Source organism: Protobothrops mucrosquamatus, unplaced genomic scaffold (genome assembly GCF_001527695.2).
Source record: "Protobothrops mucrosquamatus isolate PMUCROS unplaced genomic scaffold, P.Mucros_1.0 scaffold_137, whole genome shotgun sequence".
Taxonomy (NCBI): domain Eukaryota; kingdom Metazoa; phylum Chordata; class Lepidosauria; order Squamata; family Viperidae; genus Protobothrops; species Protobothrops mucrosquamatus.
Window position 1 is genome coordinate 112,766 of NW_015386213.1, and position 27,987 is coordinate 140,752.

The following is a 27,987-nucleotide window of genomic DNA, read 5'->3' on the forward strand; positions in this document are numbered from 1 at the left end:
TTGAACAGAACTTTGAATGACATTCTGAGGTATCATAGGTAGAGCTTCACTACACAGATGCATATTATTAGCAGGCAATCTGTTTTTTGTCATGCTACTTTTAGTGTTCATTTTGTTGAGATTGACTGTTTGAAAATGCTTTCATCTTCAATTCAAAATCCATTCTTAAGATATGACTAATGTCACATGGTATTTTTAATCCTGTACCTCGCTGTCAGAATGTAGTTTAATTCTAGACTGGACTTCCTTTCAGCTTCTTATAAACCAAGCCCGGTTCCGCCAAAGTTTAAAGAACCCGAGTACATCATGCCAGAAGTACCAGACAGAAAACATGGTAGAGTGACTTTTTTTACATGCTTCTTTCCACCATCTAGTATTATTCTACTCTCTTCCTTTCTGAAATGAATAGGAAATCCAGATTTCCTTGAAGTTATAAAATGTATAAGTTCCAAATAAATTCATTCAATCATGAATGTTGTACAAAACTGTATAAAAAGGAACCAAAGTACACATTCAAACTTGAAGATATCAGACCAGACCACACCAAGATTTTCCTTGATGGTCCTCTACTGAGATTTAAAATTCATCTAAGACAGTATATTAGTTAAATGTAGGACTATATACAACATTTCTATTTCAAGATAGAAGGACATATAGGCAACCTGGGGTACATACTGTAGGTGTAACCATGTCCTTCAATGTGGACACTGTGAACTTATTTTGGGGTTGTTTGCTTTTTTCAGTTTCAACTGAAGATGATAATTATCTTCCTAATGTCTTGACCACAACAGAACTTCCAATTACCAAACCCGGTATTTATGTGTTCTCGTATGTTTGACAAAAATGTATACAGTGTTATTGTTGGTAGAAATTGCACTCTGGGTGGCTACTTAGAAACATGTAGCTTCTGATTGAACATATCTTCTAAAGGCATGCCCCAAACCATATGCAGAGCTTTAGACATGCATAATATTTGGGGAACATCCACATTTTTTATGCTACTTTAGATCTATATTTTCCCATGGTTTAAGTCCCCTTAGCCTTTGAGAATTATTTCTTCTTCAGTTGAAAATCCTTTCATAGGTTTAGTATTACACTGTATCTTGAATCCTATCACCCTGTCAAATGTAGATTAATTTTAGACTGGACTTCCTTTCAGCTTCTTATAAACCAAGCCCGGTTCCGCCAAAGTTTAAAGAACCCGAGTACATCATGCCAGAAGTACCAGACAGGAAACATGGTAGAGTGACTTTTTTTTCATGCTTCTTTACACCATCTAGTATTATACTACTCTGTTCCTTTCTCAAATGAATATGAAATCCAGACTTCCTTGAAGTTATAAGATGTGTAAGTTCCAAATAAATTCATTCAATCATGAATGCTGTACAAAACTGTTTAAAAAGGAACCAAAGTACACATTCAAACTTGAAGACATCAGACCAGACACACCAAAAATTTCCTTGATGGTCCTCTACGAGATTTAAAATTCATCTAAGACAGTATATTAGTTAACTGTAGGACTATGTACATTTCTGTTTCAAGATATAAGGATGTGTAGGCAACTTGGCGTATATAGGTGTAACCATGTCCTTCAACATGGACACTGTGAACTTATTTTGGGGTTGTTTGTTTTTTTCAGTTTCAACTGAAGATGACAATTATGTTCCTAAAGTCTTGACCACGCCAGAACTGCTAATTACCGAATCTGGTAATCATGTGTTCTCATATGTTTGATAAAAATATATACATTATGCTTATTGGTAGATAATGCACTCTTAGTGGCTCCTTAATAAAATAATTTCTGGATTGAACAGAACTTTGAATGACATTCTGATGTATCATAGGTAGAGCTTCACTACACAGATGCATATTATTAGCAGGCAATCTGTTTTTTGTCATGCTACTTTTAGTGTTCATTTTGTTGAGATTTACTGTTTGAAAATTCTTTCACCTTCAATTCAAAATCCATTCTTAAGATATGACTAGTGTCACATGGTATTTTTAATCCTGTACCTGCCTGTCAGAATGTAGTTTAATTCTAGACTGGACTTCCTTTCAGCTTCTTATAAACCAAGCCCGGTTCTGCCAAAGTTTAAAGAACCTGAGTACATCATGCCAGAAGTACCAGACAGAAAACATGGTAGAGTGACTTTTTTTACATGCTTCTTTCCACCATCTAGTATTATTCTACTCTGTTCCTTTCTGAAATGAATAGGAAATCCAGATTTCCTTGAAGTTATAAAATGTATAAGTTCCAAATAAATTCATTCAATCATGAATGTTGTACAAAACTGTATAAAAAGGAACAAAAGTACACATTCAAACTTGAAGATATCAGACCGACCACACCAAGATTTTTCTTGATGGTCCTCTACTGAGATTTAAAATTCATCTAAGACAGTATATTAGTTAGGTGTAGGACTATATACAACATTTCTATTTCAAGATAGAAGGACATATAGGCAACCTGGGGTACATACTGTAGGTGTAACCATGTCCTTCAATGTGGACACTGTGAACTTATTTTGGGGTTGTTTGCTTTTTTCAGTTTCAACTGAAGATGATAATTATCTTTCTAATGTCTTGACCACAACAGAACTTCCAATTACCAAACCCAGTATTTATGTGTTCTCGTATGTTTGACAAAAATATATACAATGTGATTGTTGGTAGAAATTGCACTCTTGGTGGCTACTTAGAAACATGGAGCTTCTGATTGAACATATCTTCTAAAGACATGCCCCATACCATATGCAGAGCTTTAGACATGCATAATATTTGGGGAACATCCACATTTTTTATGCTACTTTAGATCTATATTTTTTCATGGCTTAAGTCCCCTTAGCCTTTGAGAATTATTTCTTCTTCAGTTGAAAATCCTTTCATAGGTTTAGTATCACACTGTATCTTGAATCCTATCACCCTGTCAAATGTAGATTAATTTTAGACTGGACTTCCTTTCAGCCTCTTATAAACCAAGCCCGGTTCCGCCAAAGTTTAAAGAACCCGAGTACATCATGCCAGAAGTACCAGACAGGAAACATGGTAGAGTGACTTTTTTTTCATGCTTCTTTACACCATCTAGTATTATTCTACTCTGTTCCTTTCTGAAATGAATATGAAATCCAGATTTCCTTGAAGTTATAAGATGTGTAAGTTCCAAATAAATTCATTCAATCATGAATGTTGTACAAAACTGTATAAAAAGGAACCAAAGTACACATTCAAACTTGAAGATATCAGACCGACCACACCAAAATTTTTCTTGATGGTCCTCTACTGAGATTTAAAATTCATCTAAGACAGTATATTAGTTAATTGTAGGACTATGTACATTTTTATTTCAAGATATAAGGATGTGTAGGCAACTTGGCGTATATAGGTGTAACCATGTCCTTCAACATGGACACTGTGAACTTATTTTGGGGTTGTTTGCTTTTTTCCAGTTTCAACTGAAGATGACAATTATGTTCCTAAAGTCTTGACCACGCCAGAACTGCTAATTACCGAATCTGGTAATCATGTGTTCTCATATGTTTGATAAAAAATATATACAGTATGCTTGTTGGTAGATAATGCAGTCTTAGTGGCTCCTTAAGAAAATAATTTCTGGATTGAACAGAACTTTGAATGACATTCTGAGGTATCATAGGTAGAGCTTCACTACACAGATGCATATTATTAGCAGGCAATCTGTTTTTTGTCATGCTACTTTTAGTGTTCATTTTGTTGAGATTTACTGTTTGAAAATGCTTTCATCTTCAATTCAAAATCCATTCTTAAGATATGACTAGTGTCACATGGTATTTTTAATCCTGTACCTGCCTGTCAGAATGTAGTTTAATTCTAGACTGGACTTCCTTTCAGCTTCTTATAAACCAAGCCCGGTTACGCCAAAGTTTAAAGAACCCGAGTACATCATGCCAGAAGTACCAGACAGGAAACATGGTAGAGTGACTTTTTTTCATACTTCTTTTTACCACCTAGTATTATAGTACTCTGTTCCTTTCTCAAATGAATATGAAATCCAGACTTCCTTGAAGTTATAAGATGTGTAAGTTCCAAATAAATTCATTCAATCATGAATGTTGTACAAAACTGTATAAAAAGGAACCAAAGTACTCATTCAAACTTGAAGATATCAGACCAGACACCAAAGTCTTCCTTGATGGTCCTCTACTGAGATTTAAAATTCATCTAAGACAGTATATTAGTTAATTGTAGGACTATGCACTATTTCAAGATAGGAGGAAGTGTATGTGTTCTCGTATGTTTGACAAAAATGTATACAGTGTGATTGTTGGTAGAAATTGCACTCTTGGTGGCTACTTAGAAACATGGAGCTTCTGATTGAACATAACTTCTAAAGACTTGCCCCAAACCATATACAGAGCTTTAGACCATATCTGGTAATCATGTGTTTTCATATATTTGATAAAAATATATACAGTATGATTATTGGTAGCTAATGCACTCTTAGTGGATCCTTAGGAACTTCTTATAAACCAAGCCCAGTTCCGCCAAAGTTTAAAGACCCCGAGTACATCATGCCAGAAATACCAGACAGGAAACATGGCAGAGTGACTTTTTTTTACATGCTTCTTTCTACCACATAGTATTACTTTACTCTGTTCCTTTCTGAAATGAACATAAAATCTAGACTTCCTTGAAATTATAAAATTTGTAAGTTCTAATTATACTAATTCCATCATTAATGCTGTAGAAAACTATATAAAATTATTCATATATAAAAAGGAATAGAAGTATTTATTCAAATCAGACCAGGCATATAACAAAATTTTCTTTGATGGTGCTACATTAAAGGATTAAAATTCATCTACAACAATATATTAGTTAATTGTAGGACTATGTATGACTACTCTATTTCAAGGACTTATAGGCAACTTGGGGTACATGGGTGTAATCATGTCCTTCAATATGGACAGTGTGAACTTATTTTGCGGTCGTTTTCTTTTTTCTAGTTTCAACTGAAGATGGTAATTATCTTCCTAAAGTCTTGACTACAACAAAACGTCCAATTACCAAATCTGGTAATTATATGTTCTCATATGTTTGATAAAATTATATGTGGAGTGATTATTGATAGATAATGCACTCATGGCAACTGTTTAGAAACAAGGAGTTTCTGCACTGAACAGAATTCGAAAGGATCATTAGCAGAGGTTTATTGCATAGATGCATAATATTAGCTGACTACATTTTTTCTAATGCTACTTTTTGGGTTCATTTTATTATGATTTAGTCCTTGGGAATTCTTTCTTCTCCCTATCATAATGTAGATTAATTCTAAAATGTTCTTCCTCTCAGTTTCTTACAAGCCAAGCTCAGTTCTCATTTCTTTGGTAAAAAAATTAGCTTGTTTGCTAACTAATAATACATTCCCCAAGGCTACCTAGACAGAAGGATTTCTGGATTGGACAGAACTTTCAAAGACATCCCAGCAGATCATATGCAGTCCTTCACTACAGAGATTCTTTTTTTCATGCTATTTTAGATCTTTATTTTCCCAAGGTTGGACTCCTGTTACACTTTGAAAAGTCTTTCTTCTTCTGTTCAAAATCCTTTCATAAGTTACAATTAGTATCATACAGTATTTTGAATTCATGTACTGCCCTGTCCAAATGTAGATTAATTCTAGAACTGACTTCCTTTCAGTTTCTTATGAACCAACCTCCATTCCTTCCAAAGTTAAGGAACCTGACTACATCCTGCCAGAAGTACCAGACAGGAAACATGGTAGAGTGACTTTTTTATGTACTACTTTCTGATCCATTACAAGATACGTTCTTGCATCTATTGAATGTAATCTTATCCAATGATTAAAGTGTGATTGTTGAAAGATAATGCACTTCCAGTGGCTACTTAGAAACGAGAAGTTTCTGGACTGAAAATAAGTTCAAAAGACATGTCTGCAGATCATACTCAGAGTTTTGCTATAGATATGGATAGTATTTTCATGCTACTTTAGACTTTTATTTTGACTCCTGTTACAGTTTGAGAAGTCTTTCTTCTTCAGTTCAAAATCCTTTCAGAAGTTACAATTAGTATCATACAGTATTTTGAATCCTATATCTACCAATCAAAATGTAGATTAATGCTAGACATAACTTCCTTTCAGTTTCTTATGAACCAACCTCCATTCCTTCCAACGTTAAGGAACCTGGCTATATCCTTCCAGAAGTACCAGAAAGGAAACATGGTAGAGTGACTTTTTTAACGTACTATTTCCTGTTCTTTAAGTAGATAAGTTATGAATCTATATCGTATAATCTTATGAAATGGATTTATGAAATCCAGACACCCTGGAACTCATTACCTGAATACGTTATAAGTATATTATTCAATCATGAATTTTCTACCCCACTGAGTAGAAGGGTATTGCACATTCCAGCAAGAATACAGCACACCCTACAAACCAAAATTTCCTTTGGCCATCCTGTACAGAGGATTGAAACTATCTAAGACAATACACTTCATAGTCCAGTCATGCCCAACAATTCCATTTTAGCATGAAAGAGGTGTTAGGTACCTTGACATGTATTGGTGTAACCATGTCTTTCAATATGGATATTGTGAACTTATTTCGGGGTTGTTTCTTTTTTCCAGTTTCAACTGAAGATGATAATTATCTTCCTAAAATCGTGACCACAACAGAACGTCCAATTACCAAACATGGTAATTATGTTTGATAAAATTATATGTGGAGTGATTGTTGGTAGATAATGCCCTCCTGGCAGCTGCTTAGAAACGCAGAGTTTCTGCATTGAATAGAATTTGAAAGACATGTCCGCAGATCATATCTAGAGCATCATTAAACAGATGCATAGTATTAGACAACCATATGTTTCTTGTCATGCTACTTTGATGTTCATTTTCCTGAAATTACCATTACCAGATATGACTAATATCACACAATATTGAGAACCCTGTATCTCCCTGTCAGATTGCAGACTAATTCTATACTGAACTTCCTTTCAGTTTCTTATAAACCAAGCCCTGTTTCATCAACATTTAAAGAACCCAGCTACATCTCACCAGAAGTAACAGACACAAAACATGGTAGAGTGATTTTTTTATGTACTACTTTATTTTTGTTTGCAAGATAAATTTTTGCATCTATCTAGTGTACTTTTATCCAATGGGTTTACGAAATACAGATATTTTGGAAATTACTATATGCAGTTCTAAGTACATTATTCAATCATGAATTCTCTACAACATTTAGTGGAATCGAAGTGCACTTTTCAACCAGAAGACCGGAGATGGTCCACCCAAATTTGTCCTTGAAGATCAACTATGGAAATTTAAAATACTTCTAAGACTCTATATTGCTTCATAGTAGGATCATGCCTCAAAATTGCATTTTCAGATGGAAGAGCTCTTAGGCAAATTGCAATATATATGTGAAACCATGCCCTTCAATATGAACCTTTTGAAATTATTTTGGGTTCTTTGTTTTTTTCTAGTTTCCATTGAGGATGATAATTATCTTCCTAAAGTCTTGACCACGCCAGAACTGATAATTACTGAATCTGGTAATCATGTGTTCTCATATGTTTGATGAAAATATATACAGTATGATTATTGGTTGATAATGCACTCTTGGTGGCTCCTTACGAAAATAATTTCTGGATTGAATAGAACTTTGAATGACATTCTGATGTATCATAAGTAGCGCTTTACTACACTGATGCATGTTATTAGCAGGTAATCTGTTTTTTGTCATGGTACTTTTAGTGTTCACTTTGTTGAGATTTACTGTTTGAGAATTCTTTCACCTTCAATTCAAAATCCATTCTTGAGATATGACTAGTGTCACATGGTATTTTTAATCCTGTACCTCCCTGTCAGAATGTAGTTTAATTCTAGACTGGACTTCCTTTCAGCTTCTTATAAACCAAGCCTGGTTTTGCCAAAGTTTAAAGAACCCGAAACCATATGCAGAGCTTTAGACATGCATAGTATTCATGGAATATCCTCATTTTTTCATGCTACTTTAGATTTATATTTTCCAAAGGTTTAAGTCCCCTTAGGCTTTGAGAACTATTTCTTCTTCAGTTGAAAATCTTTTCATAAGTTTATTATCACACTGTGTCTTGAATCCTATATCACCCTGTCAAATGTAGATTAATTTTAGACTGGACTTTCTTTCAGCTTCTTATAAACCAAGCTTATTTTACGGTCGTTTTCTTTTTTCTAATTTCAACTGAAGATGGTATTTATCTTCCTAAAGTCTTGACTACAACAAAACGTCCAATTACCAAATCTGGTAATTATATGTTCTCATATGTTTGATAAAATTATATGTGGAGTGATTATTGATAGATAATGCACTCATGGCAACTGTTTAGAAACAAGGAGTTTCTGCACTGAACAGAATTCCAAAGGATCATTAGCAGAGGTTTATTGTATAGATGCATAGTATTAGCTGACTACATTTTTTCTGATGCTACTCTTTGGGTTCATTTTATTATGATTTAGTCCTTGGGAATTCTTTCTTCCCCCTATCATAATGTAGATTAATTCTAAAATGGTCTTCCTTTCAGTTTCTTACAAGCCAAGCTCAGTTCTCATTTCTTTGGTAAAAGTTTTAGCTTGTTTGCTAACTAATAATACATTCCCCAAGGCTACCTAGACAGAAGGATTTCTGGATTGGACAGAACTTTCAAAGACATCCCAGCAGATCATATGTAGTCCTTTGCTACAAGCTTCTTTTTTTCATGCTGTTTTAGATCTTTATTTTCCCAAGGTTGGACTCCCATTACACTTTGAAAAGTCTTTCTTCTTCCGTTCAAAATCCTTTCATAAGTTACAATTAGTATCATACAGTATTTTGAATTCATGTACTGCCCTGTCCAAATGTAGATTAATTCTAGAACTGACTTCCTTTCAGTTTCTTATGAACCAACCTCCATTCCTTCCAAAGTTAAGGAACCTGACTACATCCTGCCAGAAGTACCAGACAGGAAACATGGTAGAGTGACTTTTTTATGTACTACTTTCTGATCCATTACAACATAAGTTCTTACATCTATCGAATGTAATCTTATCCAATGAGCTTACAAAATCCAAAAATTCTGGAAATCATTACATGCATAAATTCCAAGTATATTATTCAATTATGAATGTGCTACAACACTAAATAGAATATAAGTGCACTTTCCAGCCAGAAAATGGCACTCCTTACAACCCAAAATTTCTCTTGATCCTCAGAATGGAAAATTAAAATCCTTGTAAGTCATTTTGTTTTTCATAGCAGGGTCATGCCTAACAATTCTATGCTAAGATGAAAAGAGGTGTTAGTCAACTTGACATATAAAGATGGAACCATGTGCTTCAGTATGGACATTGTGAAATTATTTTGAGGTTCTTTGTTTTGTTCCAGTTTCAAATGAAGATGATAATTATCTTCCTAAAGTATTTAAAACATCAGAACTCCCAATTTCCAAACCTGGCAATTATGTGTTCTCATATCTTGATAAAAATGTTTAAAGTGTGATTGTTGAAAGATAGTGCACTTCCAGTGGCTACTTAGAAAAAAGAAGTTTCTAGATAGAAAATAAGTTCAAAAGACATGCCTCCAGATCATACACAGAGTTTTGCTATAGAGATGGATAGTATTTGGAGAACATCTACTTTTTCATGCTACTTTAGACTTTTATTTTGACTGTCATTACACTTTGAGAAGTCTTTCTTCTTCAGTTCAAAATCCTTTCATATAAATGATTAGTATTACAAAGAATTTGAATATCTACCAGTCAAAAAGTAGATTAACGCTAGACATAACTTCCTTTCAGTTTCTTATGAACCAACTTCCATTCCTTCCATCGTTAAGGAACCTGACTATATCCTGCCAGAAGTACCAGAAAGGAAACATGGTAGAGTGATTTTTTTAACGCACTATTTCCTAATCCTTAACTAGATAAATTATGAATCTATATCGTATAATCTTATGAAATGGATTTATGAAATCCATACACTCTGGAACTCATTACCTGAATACGTTATAAGTATATTATTCAATCATGAATTTTCTACCCCACTGAGTAGAATGGTATTGCACTTTCCAACAAGAATACAGCACACCCTACAAACCAAAATTTCCTTTGGCCATCCTGTACAGAGGATTGAAACTATCTAAGACAATGCACTTCATAGTCCAGTCATGCCCAACAATTCCATTTTAACATGAAAGAGGTGTTAGGTACCTTGACATGTATAGGTGTAACCATGTCCTTCAATATGGACACTGTGAACTTATTTTGCGGTTGTTTCTTTTTTCCAGTTTCAACTGAAGATGATAATTATCTTCCTAAAGTCTTGACCACAACAGAACATCCAATTACCAAACATGGTAATTATGTGTGATAAAATTATATGTGGAGTGATTGTTAATATATAATGCACTCTTGGTGGCTGCTTAGAAATGCAGAGTTTCTGCATTGAACAGAATTTGAAAGACATGAACACAGATCATATCTAGAGCTTCATTACACAAATGCATAGTATTAGACAACCATATGTTTCTTGTCATGCTTCTTTTGATGTTCATTTTCCTGAAATTACCCATTTTCCTTTGAGAATTCATTCTTCCTCAGTTCGAAATTCTTTTGTCAGGAATGACTAATATCACACAGTATTGAGAACCCTGTATCTCCCTGTCAGATTGCAGACTAATTCTATACTGAACTTCCTTTCAGTTTCTTATAAACCAAGCCCTCTTCCATCAACATTTAAAGAACCCAGCTACATCCCACCAGAGGTACCAGACACAAAACATGGTAGAGTGATTTTTTTATGTACTACTTTATTTTCGTTTACAAAATAAGTTTTTGCATCTATCTAGTGTACTTTTATCCAATGGGTTTACGAAATACAGACATTTTGGAAATTACTATATGCAGTTCTAAGTACATTATTCACTCATGAATTCTCTACAACATATAGTGGAATCGAAGTGCACTTTTCAACCAGAAGACCGTGGATCATCCCCCCAAAATTGTCCTTGAAGATCAACTATGGAAAATTAAAATACTTCTAAGACTCTATATTTCTTCATAGTAGGATCACACCTGAAAATTCCATTTTCAGATGGAAGAGCTCTTAGGCAAATTGCAATATATATGTGAAACCATGCCCTTCAATATGAACCTTTTGAAATTATTTTGGGTTCTTTGTTTTTTTCTAGTTTCAACTGAGGATGATAATTATGTTCCTAAAGTCTTCACCACGCCAGAACTACTAATTACCAAATCTGGTAATCATGTGTTCTCATATGTTTGATAAAAATATATACAGTATACTTATTGGTAGATAATGCACTCTTGGTGGCTCCTTAGGAAAATAGTTTCTGGATTGAATGACTTTGAATGACATTCTGATGTATCATAAGTAGAGCTTCACTACACTGATGCATATTATTAGCAAGTAATCTGTTTTTTGTCATGGTACTTTTAGTGTTCATTTTGTTGAGATTTACTGTTTGAAAATTCTTTCATCTTCAATTCAAAATCCTTTCTTAAGAAATGACTAGTGTCACATGGTATTTTTAATCCTGTACCTCGCTGTCAGAATGTAGTTTAATTCTAGACTGGACTTCCTTTCAGCTTCTTATAAACCAAGCCCGGTTCCGCCAAAGTTTAAAGAACCCGAGTACATCATGCCAGAAGTACCAGACAGGAAACATGGTAGAGTGACTATTTTTTTCATGCTTCTTTCTACCATCTAGTATTATTCTAATCTGTTCCTTTCTGAAATGAATATGAAATCCAGACTTCCTTGAAATTATAAAATTCATAAGTTCTAAATATATTCATTCTATAATTAATGCTGTAGAAAACTATATAAAATTATTCATTTATAACAAGGAATAGAAATGTTTATTGAAATCAGACCAGGCATACCAAAATTTTCTTTGATGGTGGTACATTAAAGGATTAAAATTCATCTACAACAATATATTAGTTAATTGTAGGACTATGTACGACTACTATATTTCAAGGACTTATAGGCAACTTGGGGTACATAGGTGTAACCATGTCCTCCAATATGGACAGTGTGAACTTATTTTGCAGTCATTTCCTTTTTTCCAGTTTCAACTGAAGATGATAATTATCTCCCTAAAGTCTTGACTACAACAAAATATCCAATTACCAAATCTGGTAATTATACATTCTCATATGTTTGATAAAATTATATGTGGAGTGATTGTTGATAGATAATGCACTCATGGCAACTATTTAGAAACAAGGAGTTTCTGCACTGAACAGAATTTGAAAGGATCATTAGCAGAACTTCATGCATAGATGCATAGTATTTCCAGACTACATTTTTTCTGATGCTACTTTTTGGGTTCATTTTATTATGATTTAGTCCTTGGGAATTCTTCCTTCTCCCTATCATAATGTAGATTAATTCTAAAATGGTCTTCCTTTCAGTTTCTTACAAGCCAAGCTCAGTTCTCATTTCTTTGGTAAAAATTTTAGCTTGTTTGCTAACTAATAATACGTTCCCCAAGGCTACCTAGACAGAAGGATTTCTGGATTGGACAGAACTTTCAAAGACATCCCAGCAGATCATATGCAGTCCTTCACTACAGAGACTCTTTTTTTCATCCTGTTTTAGATCTTTATTTTCCCAAGGTTGGACCCTCATTACACTTTGAAAAGTCTTTCTTCTTCCGTTCAAAATCCTTTCATAAGTAACAATTAGTATCATACAGTATTTTGAATTCATGTACTGCCCTGTCCAAATGTAGATTAATTCTAGATATGACTTCCTTTCAGTTTCTTATGAACCAACCTCCACTCCTTCCAAAGTTAAGGAACCTGACTATATCCTGCTAGAAGTACCAGACAGGAAACATGGTAGAGTGACTATTTTATGTACTACTTTCTGATCCATTACAAGATAAGTTCTTCCATCTATTGAATGTAAACTTATCCAATGATTAAAGTGTGATTGTTGAAAGATAATGCACTTCCAGTGGCTACTTAAAAACAAGAAGTTTCTGGACTGAAAATAAGTTCAAAAGACATGTCTGCAGATCATACGCAGTTTTGCTATAGATATGGATAGTATTTGAAGAACATCCACTATTTTCATGCTACTTTAGACTTTTATTTTGACTCCTGTTACAGTTTGAGAAGTCTTTCTTCTTCAGTTCAAAATCCTTTCATAAGTTACAATTAGTATCATACAGTATTTTGAATCCTATATCTACCAGTCATAATGTAGATTAATGCTAGACATAACTTCCTTTCAGTTTCTTATGAACCAACCTCCATTCCTTCCAACGTTAAGGAACCTGGCTATATCCTTCCAGAAGTACCAGAAAGGAAACATGGTAGAGTGACTTTTTAACGTACTATTTCCTGTTCTTTAAGTAGATAAGTTATGAATCTATATCGTATAATCTTATGAAATGGGTTTATGAAATCCATACACTCTGGAACTCATTACCTGAATATGTTATAAGTATATTATTTAATCATGAATTTTCTACCTCACTGAGTAGAATGGTATTGCACTTTCCAACAAGAATACAACACACCCTACAAACCAAAATTTCCTTTGGCCATCCTATACAGAGGATTGAAACCATCTAAGACAATACACTTCATAGTCCAGTCATGCCCAACAATTCCATTTTAACATGAAAGTGGTGTTAGGTACCTTGACATGTATAGGTGTAACCATGTCTTTCAATATGGATATTGTGAATTTATTTTGGGGTTGTTTCTTTTTTCCAGTTTCAACTGAAGATGATAATTATCTTCCTAAAATCTTGACCACAACAGAACGTCCAATTACCAAACCTGGTAATTATGTGTGATAAAATTATATGTGGAGTGATTGTTAATATATAAGGCTACTGAGAATGCAGAGTTTCTGCATTGAACAGAATTTGAAAGACATGTCCGCAGATCATATCTAGAGCTTCATTACACAAATGCATAGTATTAGACAACCATATGTTTCTTGTCATGCTTCTTTTGATGTTCATTTTCCTGAAATTACCCATATTCCTTTGAGAATTCTTTCTTCCATCAGAAATTACTAATATCACACAGTATTGAGAACCCTGTATCTCCCTGTTAGATTGCATACTAACTCTATACTGAACTTCCTTTCAGTTTCTTATAAACCAAGCCCTGTTCCATCAACATTTAAAGAATCCAGCTACATCACACCAGAAGTACCAGATACAAAATATGGTAGAGTGATTTTTTTATGTACTACTTTATTTTCATTTACAAGATACATTTTTGCATCTATCTAGTGTACTTTTATCCAATGGGTTTATGAAATACAGACATTTTGGAAATTACTATATGCAGTTCTAAGTACATCATTCAGTAATGAATTCTCTACCATACTTAGTGGAATCGAAGTGCACTTTCCAACCAGAAGACAGTGGATCATCCACCCAAAATTGTCATTGAAGCTCAACTCTGGAAAATTAAAATACTTCTAAGACTCTATATTTCTTCATAGTAGGATCACACCTGAAAATTCCATTTTCAGATGAAAGAGCTCTTAGGCAAATTGCAATATATATGTGAAACCATGCCCTTCAATATGAACATTTTGAAATTATTTTGGGTTCTTTGCTTTTTTCCCAGTTTCAACTGTGGATGATAATTGTATTCCTAAAGTCTTGACCACACCAGAACTGCTAATTACCAAACCTGGTAATCATGTGTATTCATACGTTTCATAAAAATGTATGCAGTGTGATTATTGGTAGATAATGCACTCTAGGTGGCTCCTTAAGAAAATAGTTTCTTGACTGAACAGAAGTTTAAAAGACATTCTGATGTATCATAGGTAGAGCTTCACTACACAGATACATAATATTAGCAGGCAATCTGTTTTTTCTCGTACTACTATTGGTGTTCATTTTATTGAGATTTACAGTTTCAGAATTCTTCTTCAGTTCAAAATCCTTTCTTAAGATATGACTAGTGTCACATGGTATTTTTAATACTGTACCCTCTTATCAGAATGTAGATTAATTCTAGACTGGACTTCCTTTCAGCTTCTTATAAACCAAGCCTGCTTCCGCCAAAGTTTAAAGAACCCGAGTACATCATGCCAGAAGTACCGGACAGGAAACATGGTAGAGAACTTTTTTTGTACATGCTTCTTTCTACCTCTGGAATTTATCTAGTATATTCCTTCCTGAAATGAACATAAAATCCATACTTCCTTGAAGTTATAAAATGCCTAAGTTCTAAATATATTTATTCAATCATAAATACTGTAGAAAACTGTGTAAAAGGAATAGAAGTACACATTCAAAACTGAAAATATCAGACCAGGCACACCAAAATTGATGGTCCTCCACTGATGATTAAAATTAATCTACGACAATATATTAGTTAACTGTAGGACCTATACAACATTTCTATTTCAAGATAGAAGAACTTGTAGGCAACATGGGGTACATAGGTGTAAACATGTTTTTCAATATGGACGCAGTGAACTTATTTTGGGGTTATTTGCTTTTTTTCAGTTTCAACTGAAGATTATAATTATCTTCCTAAAGTCTTGTCCACAACAGAACGTCCAATTACCAAACCTGGTAATTATGTATTTTCATATGTTTGATAAAATTATATGCATAGTGATCGTTGGTAGCAAATGCACTCCTGGCAGCTGTTTAGAAACAGGTTTTGTACCAAACAGAACTTTGAAAGACATGCTCGCAGATCATAGGTGGAACGTCATTACACAGATGCTTAGTATTAGAAGACCATATATTTCTTCTCATGCTACCTTTGATTTTCATTTTCCTGAAATTACTCATTACCCTTTGATAATTCTTTCTTTCTCAGTTCAAAATTCTTTCATCAAGATTAATATCACATTGTTTTTTGAACCCTGTATCTCCCTGTCAGAATGCAGACTAATTCTGTACTGAACTTTCTTTCAGTTTGTTATGAATCAAGCCCTGTTCCACCAAAATTTAAAGTTCCTGGCTACATCATTGCTGAAATACCAGACATGATATATAGTAGAATTTTTTTTTTACGTTCTACGTTCTGATACTTTACAAGATAAGTTCTTGCATTTATCTAGTGTAACCTTATCCAATGGGTTTATGAAATCCAGACATTCTGGAAATCATTACGTGCATATGTTCTACATATATTATTCAACCATGAGTGTTCCACAACATTGAGTAAAATGGAAGTGCACTTTCCAATCAGAAGAAAATACATCCTAGAAACCAAAATTTCCTTTGATTATCTTTTATGGAGGATTAAAACCCATCTAAGACAATATATTTCTTCAGAGTACGATCATGCCTAACAATTCCATTTTAATATGAAAGACTTCTTAGACATACTGTATATATAGGTGCAGCCATGTCCTTCAACATGGACAATGTGAACTTATTTTGGGGTTGTTTCTTTTTTCCAGTTTCAACTGAGGATGATAATTATCTTCCTAAAATCTTGACCAGAACAGAACTCCCAATTACCAAACCTGGTAATTATATTTTGTCATATGTTAGGTAAAATCAAATACAGTTTGTTATTGCCTCATAATACAATTGAACATAACTTTTTAAAACATCCCTTTGGATCATATAAAGAGCTTCACTACACCGATGCATAGTATTAGCAGACCATCCACTTTTGTTCGTGTTACTTAGATCTTTATTTTCCCAAGGGTTTAATCCCCATTACCCTTTGAGAATCTCTCTTTTTCAGTTCAAAATCCTTTCATATGATATGATTAATAACACATGGTATTTTGAAAGTTGTATCTTCCTGTCAGAATGTAGTTTAAATCTAGATTGACTTCCTTTCAGCTTCCTATGAATCAAGCCCTGCTCCATCAAAATTTAAAGAACCTGACTATATCCTTTCAGAAGTACCAGACAGGAAACATGGTAGAGTGATTTTTTTTATTTACTTCCTTCCGTATTACTACAAGAAGTTCTTGAACCTATCTCGCATAATCTTATCCAATAGCAATATAAAGTCAGTACTTCCTTGAAATTATAAAATATATAAATTCTAAATATTGTGATCCAATACTGAATGTTCTACAACACCCTGAATGTCCCCTTTATAGAATGGGAACAAAGGTAAACTTCATAATCTGAAGACATCTACCCTATACACTAAATCTTCCTATGATAGTCCATATAGAAAAATAAAAACATCTGAGATAATATATTTCTTCATCTTCAGGTCACGCATTTTATGATACAACACTTCTGATTCACATTTGTAAAATATTAAAATTATGAACCACCTCTGAGGCATCTTGGGGTACATAGATATAACCATGTCCAATTTCGACTTACTGAATTTATTTTGGGTTGGTTGTTTTTTTTTTTCTATTTTCAACTGGGGCTTATAATTATCTTTGTAAACTCTTGAGCATGCCATAACTTCCATTTACTAATCCTGATAATTACATATTGTTTATACATTCAATAAAATTGTTTTCAGTGTGATTCTTAGAAGATAGGTAGGTTATACATTCCTGGCAGCTACTTAGACATAGAGATTTTCTGGATTGAACACAACTTTGGAAGATGTTTGCTCAGATGCATTAATTTTTATCAGTTTCTAATTTTAGTTTCTAGGATTATGTATAAATTTCTGTCTTTAAAGCTACAATATTTTTTTCTGTTTGTAAATTAGTTCTGTAGTTACAGCCATTCTTAAAGGTTTTCCATATTCTAATAGTTCCCTTTTTTCCCTGGTACAGTTTTGGAACCTATTACGTTTAGCAATGAACTTCCAATAGTAGGTAATAGTGTTTTCCTGGCACACTGATTGATTTTCTTATTTTACTTTCTTGTTTAGAAATCCATTACATTTTCTTTTCTGTAAGATCATCTAACATCATCTTTTTTTTTTCATTAAATCCCATCCTTTCTCTAGGTTTGCTAGTCATTTAGCACGGAAGACTTTTAACCATTCTATTTATTTTTTCCACAGTACTGCTTTTTCTTTCTTTTCTTGCACAGTGATTCAGTCATGTGAATATAGCTGGAAGTGGCCATATTATACGCAGTGAACTCCCACGTGTTTGTAATTTCCATTTCTTTTTTAAGCTGGCTCCTGAAATGTTCATCAATCACTAATTTTATGTATGTATTGAGCCTACTCTTTCTCAACCCTTTTGTGTGGCTGATTTTGTACACTTCATATCCACAGCATGTTTCTTCACCTTCACTTTCATCTTCACCTTCAATTTTAAAATGCCCGATCTGACCTTATTTACATCTTAATAATTTTGAAGATATTTTTTTCTTTTGCAGATGCAAAGACCAAGCATCATATTTCCATCACTAAAACAACAATCAACCCACTGCTACTACCAATATCTGGTAAAATTCTATATTGTTATTTAAATTCTCTACATGTGTCAATGTCTGCATTAAAAAAAACCTACGTAATTTGAGAATAAAATTTTATTAGTTTTGTCCTTTTAGCAGTGAGTTCTTTTTTATTAAATTTGTCTCTAAAAGGTCTATAAGAGAAAGTAATCCAAGAAAAAAACAACAATCAGTAATAATCAATAATAGGAAATCTGGCCCATACTCTTCTCATGGAACCAAAAGCAACAGCTACTCAATCAGGGTAGGACTGAACTAAACTTATTTTTTCCCTTCAGACACCCATAGTCTTCAGACACGTGACATAACCTCAACAACTTTCACTTGTTTGAGTGGGGACAGATTTATACAGTTGAGTGTGTCATCAGAATACTGATGATGTTTTACCAACCCCCCTTGATTTCATGTAGATGTTAAAAAGAAGCAGGGATAGCATAGAGCTAGACCATTCTTATCCACCAAAACCAACTTCAGAGGAAGAAGAACCACCGCAACATAATACATCCCACTTTAAAACCCCTAGCCAGGTCTATAGATAAGAGTTATATATGTATTTAATTATGCAAAGAATTCTTCTCTAATGACTGGTAACCAACAGTGTTCTAGCATGAAATGGAGGCATTTTTATTTACAATCTGAGCCACAAATCTATCACTGAAACTGTAAGTCTATCAATGTATTGAATATCAAATAGGGTGTTCTCAGACTTTATAAGTGACTTCTTAGAAACTTGTAAAAGCTTCTTTGGAAATATGGAAGTTAGGAAAGTCCTATTTTGCAAAAATATTCTTGCTTGTAGTTATTTAGATTCATATCAATAACAATAATATTTCTAAATCTAATTATGCCAAATGAATTTCTAGTAAGAAAACCTCATTTTAGTATCTTTGCCCAGGCACAATAATTACTTCCAAATAAAACATTGCCTATTTTATTTCTTTTCCCAGCTTTTCTATGCATTAAAATCTATTTATTTATTAAAATGTATGCCCCATCTTTTATACAACATTCAGTGTTTACCATGAATAAAAATACACATTTTAAAACATAAAAATAAAAAAACAATTAATTTTATATCAATTTTATTCGAATCTAAATCAGTTCAACTAACAAACATTTAGTGGGAAAATTGGTTTTTCATGACTAAGTCCTGGGAGATTGGAAGCCAAGTGTGCTTCCTGGAAATGTACATTATAACTTGAGATGTGTGCATGTTATCACCCTTTCCAAAGAACCAACTAGGTGAATTATTGAAAGTGAGATGATTCTCAAAAGGGCCTCTTCTGATAATCAATGTAGCCAGCTTGGATTCATAAAAGGAGACATGGTATTTCAGGGAACAAGATACAGCTTTAGCTTTTCTAGAAGGAACAGTGAGGTCTTTGGTGGTTTCTGATTTTGGTTGTTTTCTTTCCATAGAAAGCCCACCACCTCTTCCCTGTCTGTTACTACAAATGCAACTTAAAAGACTTGCAAAGATCTTTTGTGTTTGAATAGTGTCATCATTAACAGTAGCCATTGAATCCATTCCTTTAATCTGCACATAGATTTAAACTATTTTATACAAGAATTTTATTTGTCTTTTAAATTCTATGAGATACACTTTGTTCACACATGGTAAATATGCCAGTCAGTATACAGCCCAAGGGTGTATACAGCCCAGGGATGTAAACCTCAGACCAGCACTTAAGTGCCCCAGCCTTAGCATGGTAAATCCCTATTTATCTTGTGTCAATACATTGATCGTGTTGGTGTTTTATTTTTTTGGCCATAGCTTGGAATTCTTTTCCTGAGAGTATGATTCAATACTTAAAGAAATCTAAGACATCCAAGCTATACTGTATAATCAGCATCATATGTTCTCCTAATAGTATTGTATGTTATAGTATATTGCCATTGCATCACATTATGTTTTCATTAGCATTAACTGAAAACAGCAAGAAAAATATTCTATGCCCTTAAAGAAATGTACAGTAGTTTTATTTTTACACTGAAAATAATATAGGGAAAAAATCAGATACTAAAGGATGTTAATGATTGCTCACTGCAAGAATTAGATGATGAAAATACTTTCTCAATAATTTTTGATAGATGGAAGTGCTAATTTGTTTAATGAATGTTTGCACCCCATGGTTATTAAGCTAGATATACACATAGTGCAGCTTCAAAAAGTTACAATTGTAGGTGGAAAAAAGGCAAGCATCTATATTTCAGTCTGAGAATGTTTCAGGTAAATGGAATTAACTCTGGGATGAGTATATGTTATACAAAATGGAATCAGAATTATATTCTAACTAATAAAGTCAATCTGTATATTCCCCATCATTCATAAAATCTTTCTAAACAAACAAATGCATTTCTATCATTTTATGCTCATAACAATAAGGAATGATCATACATATGCAAATACATAATAAGAGCATCAGAAACAATCCAGTATACAGTATATTACAGCTGCACATTGATTGGTATTCAAAAAGGCAAAAGAATAGAGTGGAGTACCCCTGTTCACCCTTTCTTAAAGCAATTGCATGTTTTTCTAGCACTGGCTGGTAATTCTCAGCACAATTCTGGGAAAATAAATATTTGGTTTAAAAAGTTACAGACAGAGCTAAATTATCTATTTGCCTCTGAGTGCAGTGCTCTGTATATTAGTAAAATAACTGTCTAATCAATGTTTATTTTTCATATACTCAGAAGACATACTTATGCTCCAGATCCAGCTTGTTACTGAAACTTGATCTAATAAAATATGCATATTTCATTAAATGCTATACCTGAATGAAACCGAAATATATTTTTCATGTTAGGTTGCAAATTATTTACAATATAATACTGAATGTTTTTTATTTTATTTATTGATATTGTTGATGCAGATGTAGAAGAGGTTATTTTTAAAACTGAACAAGCAAAATCATCAACAGGTAATATACTTAATTATAGATTTTCAGATGTTTTAAAAATTTCAAATAATGAGAATTCTATATCTAGTGAGATGTTATCACATTTATCATCCTATTAGCTTTTCATTTAAAATTCTTCATTATTAATGCCTTTTTCAAATTATTATTAAATTGTGTAGCCGTAGAGTACGTATCAGTAGTGGAATAAGACCAGTGCTTTTTTTCTAAAAAAAAAAAAAAAAAAAGTGCCGGAACTCACACACGTCATACAACCCGCTTTGCCTACCCTATAAGGTTCCATCCAAAAAAGGTGCTGTAACTCCGTTCTGGGCATTCTATGAGAAAAAAAGCCCTGAATAAGACAATTGTTTAAGTGCAATCTCAAGTTCATGAGCTTGCGGGAATGTCTGCTGGCATAAAATTGTGCCTTACAAGGCTGGCAAAGGATACTTGTTTCAATGCAAGAAAAGTTATGGAAGTGTTTATGGAATCCCTGATTCCACTCTCATTTTTCCACTTGCAGTGAGAAAACTAACAACTAATATCTCTTCTTAAGATACAGTGAATAAGTAAGAATAAATATGGTTATGTATAGGTGACTGTCTTAAGTCTCCGTCAAGTTGTCTAACTAACAGGTTTCAGTTCTGGATGATACTTGTGTCTCAGGCTGTTTCAGAACTCAGGCCTGACATTCAGCTGAAAGAAATATTATATTTCTATTTAGAAACAGCTCAGGTGACAAGTCAAAATGTGGGTGAGACAAGTTGGGGTGGAGGATTAGAAGTGAGCTCTTGACCATTGCTGCAGTAGGATGGCAGTGCCAGCAACAAGTGGTTGTGACTGTCAGCATTTGGAAGTTGCCCATGAAGTAGTCAAAGTTACACAGATGTAGGTAGAAAAGTGCCCTCAGGTAATAAATGATTAGAATGTAACACACACATTAGTGACAGAATCAGGAATACACAGCTAGAATAAAGCAGGCTATCTATGGTTCAAACTGACTTTTACTGACTGGGAGTGAAAGACACTCCTCAGGAGAATTATTTTTAAATACAGGTATAGTTTTCTCTCAAAACTATATCTGTATTTACTACCATGTCTACATGTATGTCTTTCAGTCAGAAGACCATGTAAGATTTGAAAAGCAATCAGACATTCATAGACCTCACTTGACCTCAAATGTTTTTATTTATCTTACTTGTCACTTGATGAAATAGCTCCCTTGGGTAAGAGCTCACAAAGCTGTGTTAACACATTGTTTTACTTAGCCACGCCACTGTTTTTATTTAAATAATGGAAAGGAGCCTGGGAGATGGTTTCTCTTGTCTAGACCTCAAATCCCATTGCATCTAGTTCAGATAATTAATATTGTATTTTAGTTTTTGGAATTTCATCTTTTTTTAATCAGGATGTTTATAACAATACTCATGTTTACAGTACTTATAGATGCTACAGGTCACATTATTATTACTTATTTTTATTGGATATAGCTATACTAGTCTCCCACTAACTCTTTGTCAGCCGCAAAATTTTAAATTATATATACACACACACACACACACACACACACACACACACACACACACACACATACATAGATACATATACATATATCCAATAAAATTTTATTGTAGAACTGTTTGTCTGAATTCTCTGTAGTTCGGAATATTAAAGTAAAAAAAAACAGTCCCTCGTATAATTTCTTACAGCTCCTAAGGAAACACATCGAGTTCCAACCAGACCAAAAACTTCTTCCAGTCCTGATATAACCCCAACCAAATCCAGTGAGTAGTTCATTATTTCGACTTTCAGGAATCTTGTATTCAGATATATTTAACAGAGTTGCATCTTACATAATCACATAAAATAATGTGGAAAAAAGCACATATCTGTTTATAAAAGTAAAATGAAAAATTGAAAGTGTCTCTGTTCGTATTGGTGTGAGAAAGAGAGAGAGAGAGAGAGAGAGAGAGAGAGAGAGAGAGAGAGAGAGAGAGAGAGAGAGAGAGAGAGAGTGAGAGAGTTGCATTTCAACATACAAATAATGTTGGGAAAAACACATTGTAAAATCAAAATTAGTTTACTTTTCTGTAAAAATAGTTTCTTACTCAGAATTAGCAGCAACTCTGTATTCCTTTTCTTATCTGTTAAAATATAGAACAGACATGCCAGCAGAATAAAAAAGAAAAGAATGAACTCATTCTTAGCAACCAGAATAACATTTTTCCTTTCTAACCACATTTTTGGCTATTAAACGAGTTTCTTTTTTTGTAACTTCTAATGTAAAAGACATTTCCAGTTTTATAAAATAGCCAAAAGGTTGTCTTTGCTATTAACCTAAATAATTTCTTCTGATTTAAGCATTTTTACAACTTGGGTTATACTCAGAATACTTTTAACATGAGAACATTGCACAACAGATGTAATGTTAACCTTCCATTCTATATACTTAAATCAGTACTAATTTAGCTATTGTATGTTTTCTATTTGAATGGGAATATACATTTTCCCCTTTAAATTAATATAAAAAGATTTCTAATATAATTTGAACTGACTAGTAAGAATTTTTCAAATGAAGTTGAAAAGTTCAGATTATTTACTTAATAAAAAAACTTTTTCAAGCTTTATCTATTTGCTTTCAACTAATGAAACAACCACCACAGAATCATATTCCCTAAAAACCCAGATGAGTTGCAAATGCCAGCATTTTTATCAGATTAAGCAGCAAAATAGAATCTCACTAGGGATAAATAATTGTAAATGTTCTTATTTTCCATTTTCCTGAGGAAACTGAAGTTCTGGAAATGTATCTATTGAAAGGATGAATTGAAAATTGCTGCCATTATGTCATAGGCAGACATGGTCTCTGCCATACACAAAGATACATTGCAAAGAGAGTTTCTATGACAAGCTCCTGTAATTTAGATGGAAAAAATATTGTTTTTTCTGCTCTTAATATAGAGTACTCTAGCTGGTATCCACTACATTTAATTAGAATGAATCTTCTCAGAATTTGTACACAAATGAAAAAATAGTATAGGAATTATTTCTGATCCAAAAGGAATTCAAGTGACATCATCCTTCTTCCAAGAAAAAATAAAATAGTCTGGTGTCAGATTTGCAATCTAGACTAGAATTTGTTAATCCAGAAAATAAAATTTAAAACTATAAGTAAAGCAGCAAAACACTTATCCATTTCTTTCTAGTTCTTCTTGTCTCTCTTGTGAATTCTTTTGTGAATTCTATTTACTAGTTTTTGTAATAGCTATTTCTTGAATCACTATAATAAATAATTCTCACAAAAGGACATCAATTCATATCGAGTTTGTTGGTTCTTTTCAGGTCTAAATGTCAAACATCATGATCCATCCAAACCTAAAAGTCCTCCTGATCAAAAAACGCAGCAATCAAAACCAGGTAGATATGTAATTGTTATTTTATATCACACTGTCTCTTTCACTAAAACTGCACCATTAAACTTCCTCACACATGTCAGGGTGTATAGCAAATCCAGACAGGACAGAACGTTAGATATAATAATTCTTAGATTGCAACTACTTTTTCCATTTTAGAGGTTATTTACCTAAAATAGTCTCATACTCTGTGTATAGTTTGTCCCAGGACTCATTTGCAGGATCTTTTGGCATTCTCTCTATATATGTTAGGGTGTTTTTATATACATTTTCAATTTGCATTTATGTATTTTCATTCTTTAAAATAATCCCTACATAATGAAACATTAAATTTTATAATTTGCTCAGAAGCTCAGCCTAATTATTTAGTCTGACAAATTACTATGGAAACTTTAAAAATAATAAATAAGATTCCTTTTTGCTTTGCCATTGATGTTATATCTACTGTTACTCCGTCCATGATAATTACCATTAACTTGCTAATTAGTGTCCATAAATACAAAGAAAGGTTGATGTTTTCAGAAACTGTATATGTAGTTAAAGGGCTTCTTTTCAGAACTTGTGACTATCCCAAGTGGGCCTTCATCAAATTTCAAAAAAGACCTACCAGGAGCTCTTCCATAATAGACAAAGAAAACAATAAATGAAGCAATGTAGTCATTCCATATGTTGTAGGAATATCGGAAAAGCTCAGCAGGATCATCAGCCAACACAACATTTGTGTACATATCAAACCCAAGAATACACTAAGGCAGAAGCTTATCCACCCCAAGGATAAAACACCCAGACACAAACTGAGTAACGTAGTATATGCAGTACAATGCAGTGAGCTATGTGCAGATCTGTACATTGAGTAAACAAAACAAAACTTCATAAACATAAGGCACAACATAGGACAGCAAACCCGTCAGGACAGGATTCAGCAATCCATCTGCATTAAAAGACAATGTCCACTCTTTTGAAGACAACAAAGTCCATATTTTGGACAGAGAGGACCACTGGTTTGAAAGAGGAGTCAAAGAGGCCATCTATGTCAAAACTGAACAATCCTCTCTCAACAGAGGGGGAGGGATCTGACATCATCTATCTCCAATCTACAACACAGTCCTTTCAACAGTTACAAGAAGGTTCCACACACATTTGCACTATTTGCACTATTCAGGTGATCCTGAAGAATAAGCCTCCAGGTAGCACTAACGACTTGCTAAAAGAATGCAAATGACCAGCTGTCTGCAAGGAGTATAAATCTTTCCATTTTCCCCACCATCCAATCAGAGCTGAAGAAGCTTCTTGGATGAGAAGCGAAACATCTTCAAAGAAAAACAAGAAAGTCCAATTGCCTTGTGAAAAAGCATCTTTGGGATAACTATGACCTGGATGACTGAGAATCTCCATAGACATGTTGAAACAGTATATTTGATTTACAATATATTATATGAACATGTCATTCTAGTTCATGGGTGTCAAACTTGATCAGATCAGTGATGTATCATGATGTATCGCAACAGTTTTTGCCTTTGCGGAGCCGGAGTGGATGTGGCCTGTGCATGATGCATCCCCTGTTCTAGTGTAACATTTCTTCCTTATAGTAGCTTTTAAAAAGCAGTTTGTTGTTTTTCTCAAAAAGAAACAATAATAACAGTAGCAATAACTACTTCTATTTTTAAAAATTAGTAGAAATTAAAATAGCATCAAGGTTCTCTGTTTGCAGAGGAGTATTTTTAAGGAAATTGGGAGACTTTAAGAAGAAGCCCTGGTTCCACTCATTGCTTGACCAATTTGTGCAAAAAGCCCTCAGAGGTTCATTGAGAGCAGATGGTCTTTAAAATGCAAATAATATTGTATTACAGAAGTATAGCTATTACATTGCAAACATGTTCTGTGCATTTTATTCTCCCATAATGAAAATACTAAGCCAAGTAATACTTGTCATTCAGAAACCTTTAAAGGCAAAGATGATGATGATAACGATAATGATGATGATAAAATATTAAGGTAATAAAAACATTACCTTTCCTTTTCAACCTTCTGACTTTCATACCAGCTTTTGCAAGCTGATAAACAGATGTATTCCTGCACAGTATAATCCAGGTTTTTGATTCTTATTTCATTTTCCCCCATCGAATAGTTAATTCTTAACAAATCAAATTATCATGCCAACAATGCTACAGACTAAATCTGGTAACCAAGTTGCATTTGTATATGTTCATATTATCATCCATATTTTTAGTTTTTGTATTTTTAGAGCAAGGTAACCAAAATTCCCCCTGCTTGCACCTGAGAGCCTAGTTAGAAGAGATTTTTTTTCCAAATCTTGTCTTCTGTGAAAAATTATTATCCTGCTGCAAGATTTAGCACAAATATCTCAACTCAAGAAGAAAAAACTTGTCAGAAAATTTGCTTATATACTCATGAACTTTTTTCTTTACTGTTTTTGAAAGAACAGTAGAAATCCACCACAAAAACTTAAAATCAGTGAAATTTCTACCAACAATAGTGCTAGATGAAAGATTTCTGCTCTTACTTTGTTTCATATCACATTAAATTTGTAGAACTTTTCTTTGGGACAAGATATATCACTAGTTGCCTTGAAGATTTGTGTATGTACAGATTCACATACACACAAATATTTTGACCATGTTTGAAAAGTGCACACAGCTATTACATCCAAAATTATTAGGAATGATGATATTTATATCTTTGTAGTTAAAAACATCTGCAGCCAAGAAATTAAAAGACGCTTGCTCCTGCGGAGGAAAGCTATGGCAAATCTAGACAGCATACTAAAAAGCAGAGACATCACCCTGCCAACAAAAGTGCGTATAGTCAAGGCCATGGTTTTCCCAGTTGCAATGTATGGATGTGAAAGTTGGACCATAAGAAAGGCTGAGCGACAAAGAATTGAGGCCTTTGANTTACCTTATCCCAGTTACACTGTTATCCTTAGCTTGAAAATGTCCCAGAAGCTACAGCAGACAAAAAATGCAACTGTCCTTGTTGATTTATGTTGGGTACAGGAGCTGTTACAGGTAGGCTCCTGGGTCAAGTTAAGGTGCTAGCTTACAACTTCTAAATTCCTTTATCACTTGGGTCTTCATTGCTCTTTTCATTGCTCACTTCATTTAGATTATACTCACACCAAGTATGCTAGGTCAGAAGGACCTCTGTGAATTCCCACTGGTAGAGAAGCTCTTGGATGAACAAATACCACCAAAACATGACATAGTGAAATTAATAACAATTTATTCCTTCATGATTATCAAAATTGACATCATTTTTATTG

The 27,987-nt window shown here is 33.5% G+C and overlaps 1 protein-coding gene across 1 annotated transcript in view; it reads left to right on the forward strand.

The window, feature by feature from the left end:
- ABI3BP (ABI family member 3 binding protein) overlaps positions 1-27,987 on the forward strand; it is a 127,761-nt gene that overhangs the window by 69,833 nt on the left and 29,941 nt on the right. Inside the window, exons 37-59 of the mRNA XM_029284589.1 lie at positions 254-334; positions 744-812; positions 1,160-1,240; positions 1,640-1,708; positions 2,060-2,140; positions 5,677-5,757; positions 6,140-6,220; positions 6,628-6,696; positions 7,000-7,080; positions 7,488-7,556; positions 8,915-8,995; positions 13,286-13,366; positions 13,773-13,841; positions 14,157-14,237; positions 15,062-15,142; positions 15,539-15,607; positions 16,450-16,518; positions 16,844-16,924; positions 17,755-17,796; positions 18,311-18,379; positions 21,265-21,312; positions 23,001-23,075; positions 24,634-24,708. Coding sequence (XP_029140422.1) covers positions 254-334; positions 744-812; positions 1,160-1,240; positions 1,640-1,708; positions 2,060-2,140; positions 5,677-5,757; positions 6,140-6,220; positions 6,628-6,696; positions 7,000-7,080; positions 7,488-7,556; positions 8,915-8,995; positions 13,286-13,366; positions 13,773-13,841; positions 14,157-14,237; positions 15,062-15,142; positions 15,539-15,607; positions 16,450-16,518; positions 16,844-16,924; positions 17,755-17,796; positions 18,311-18,379; positions 21,265-21,312; positions 23,001-23,075; positions 24,634-24,708 — 1,683 coding nt within the window. The remainder of the gene's footprint in view (positions 1-253; positions 335-743; positions 813-1,159; positions 1,241-1,639; positions 1,709-2,059; positions 2,141-5,676; positions 5,758-6,139; positions 6,221-6,627; positions 6,697-6,999; positions 7,081-7,487; positions 7,557-8,914; positions 8,996-13,285; positions 13,367-13,772; positions 13,842-14,156; positions 14,238-15,061; positions 15,143-15,538; positions 15,608-16,449; positions 16,519-16,843; positions 16,925-17,754; positions 17,797-18,310; positions 18,380-21,264; positions 21,313-23,000; positions 23,076-24,633; positions 24,709-27,987) is intronic.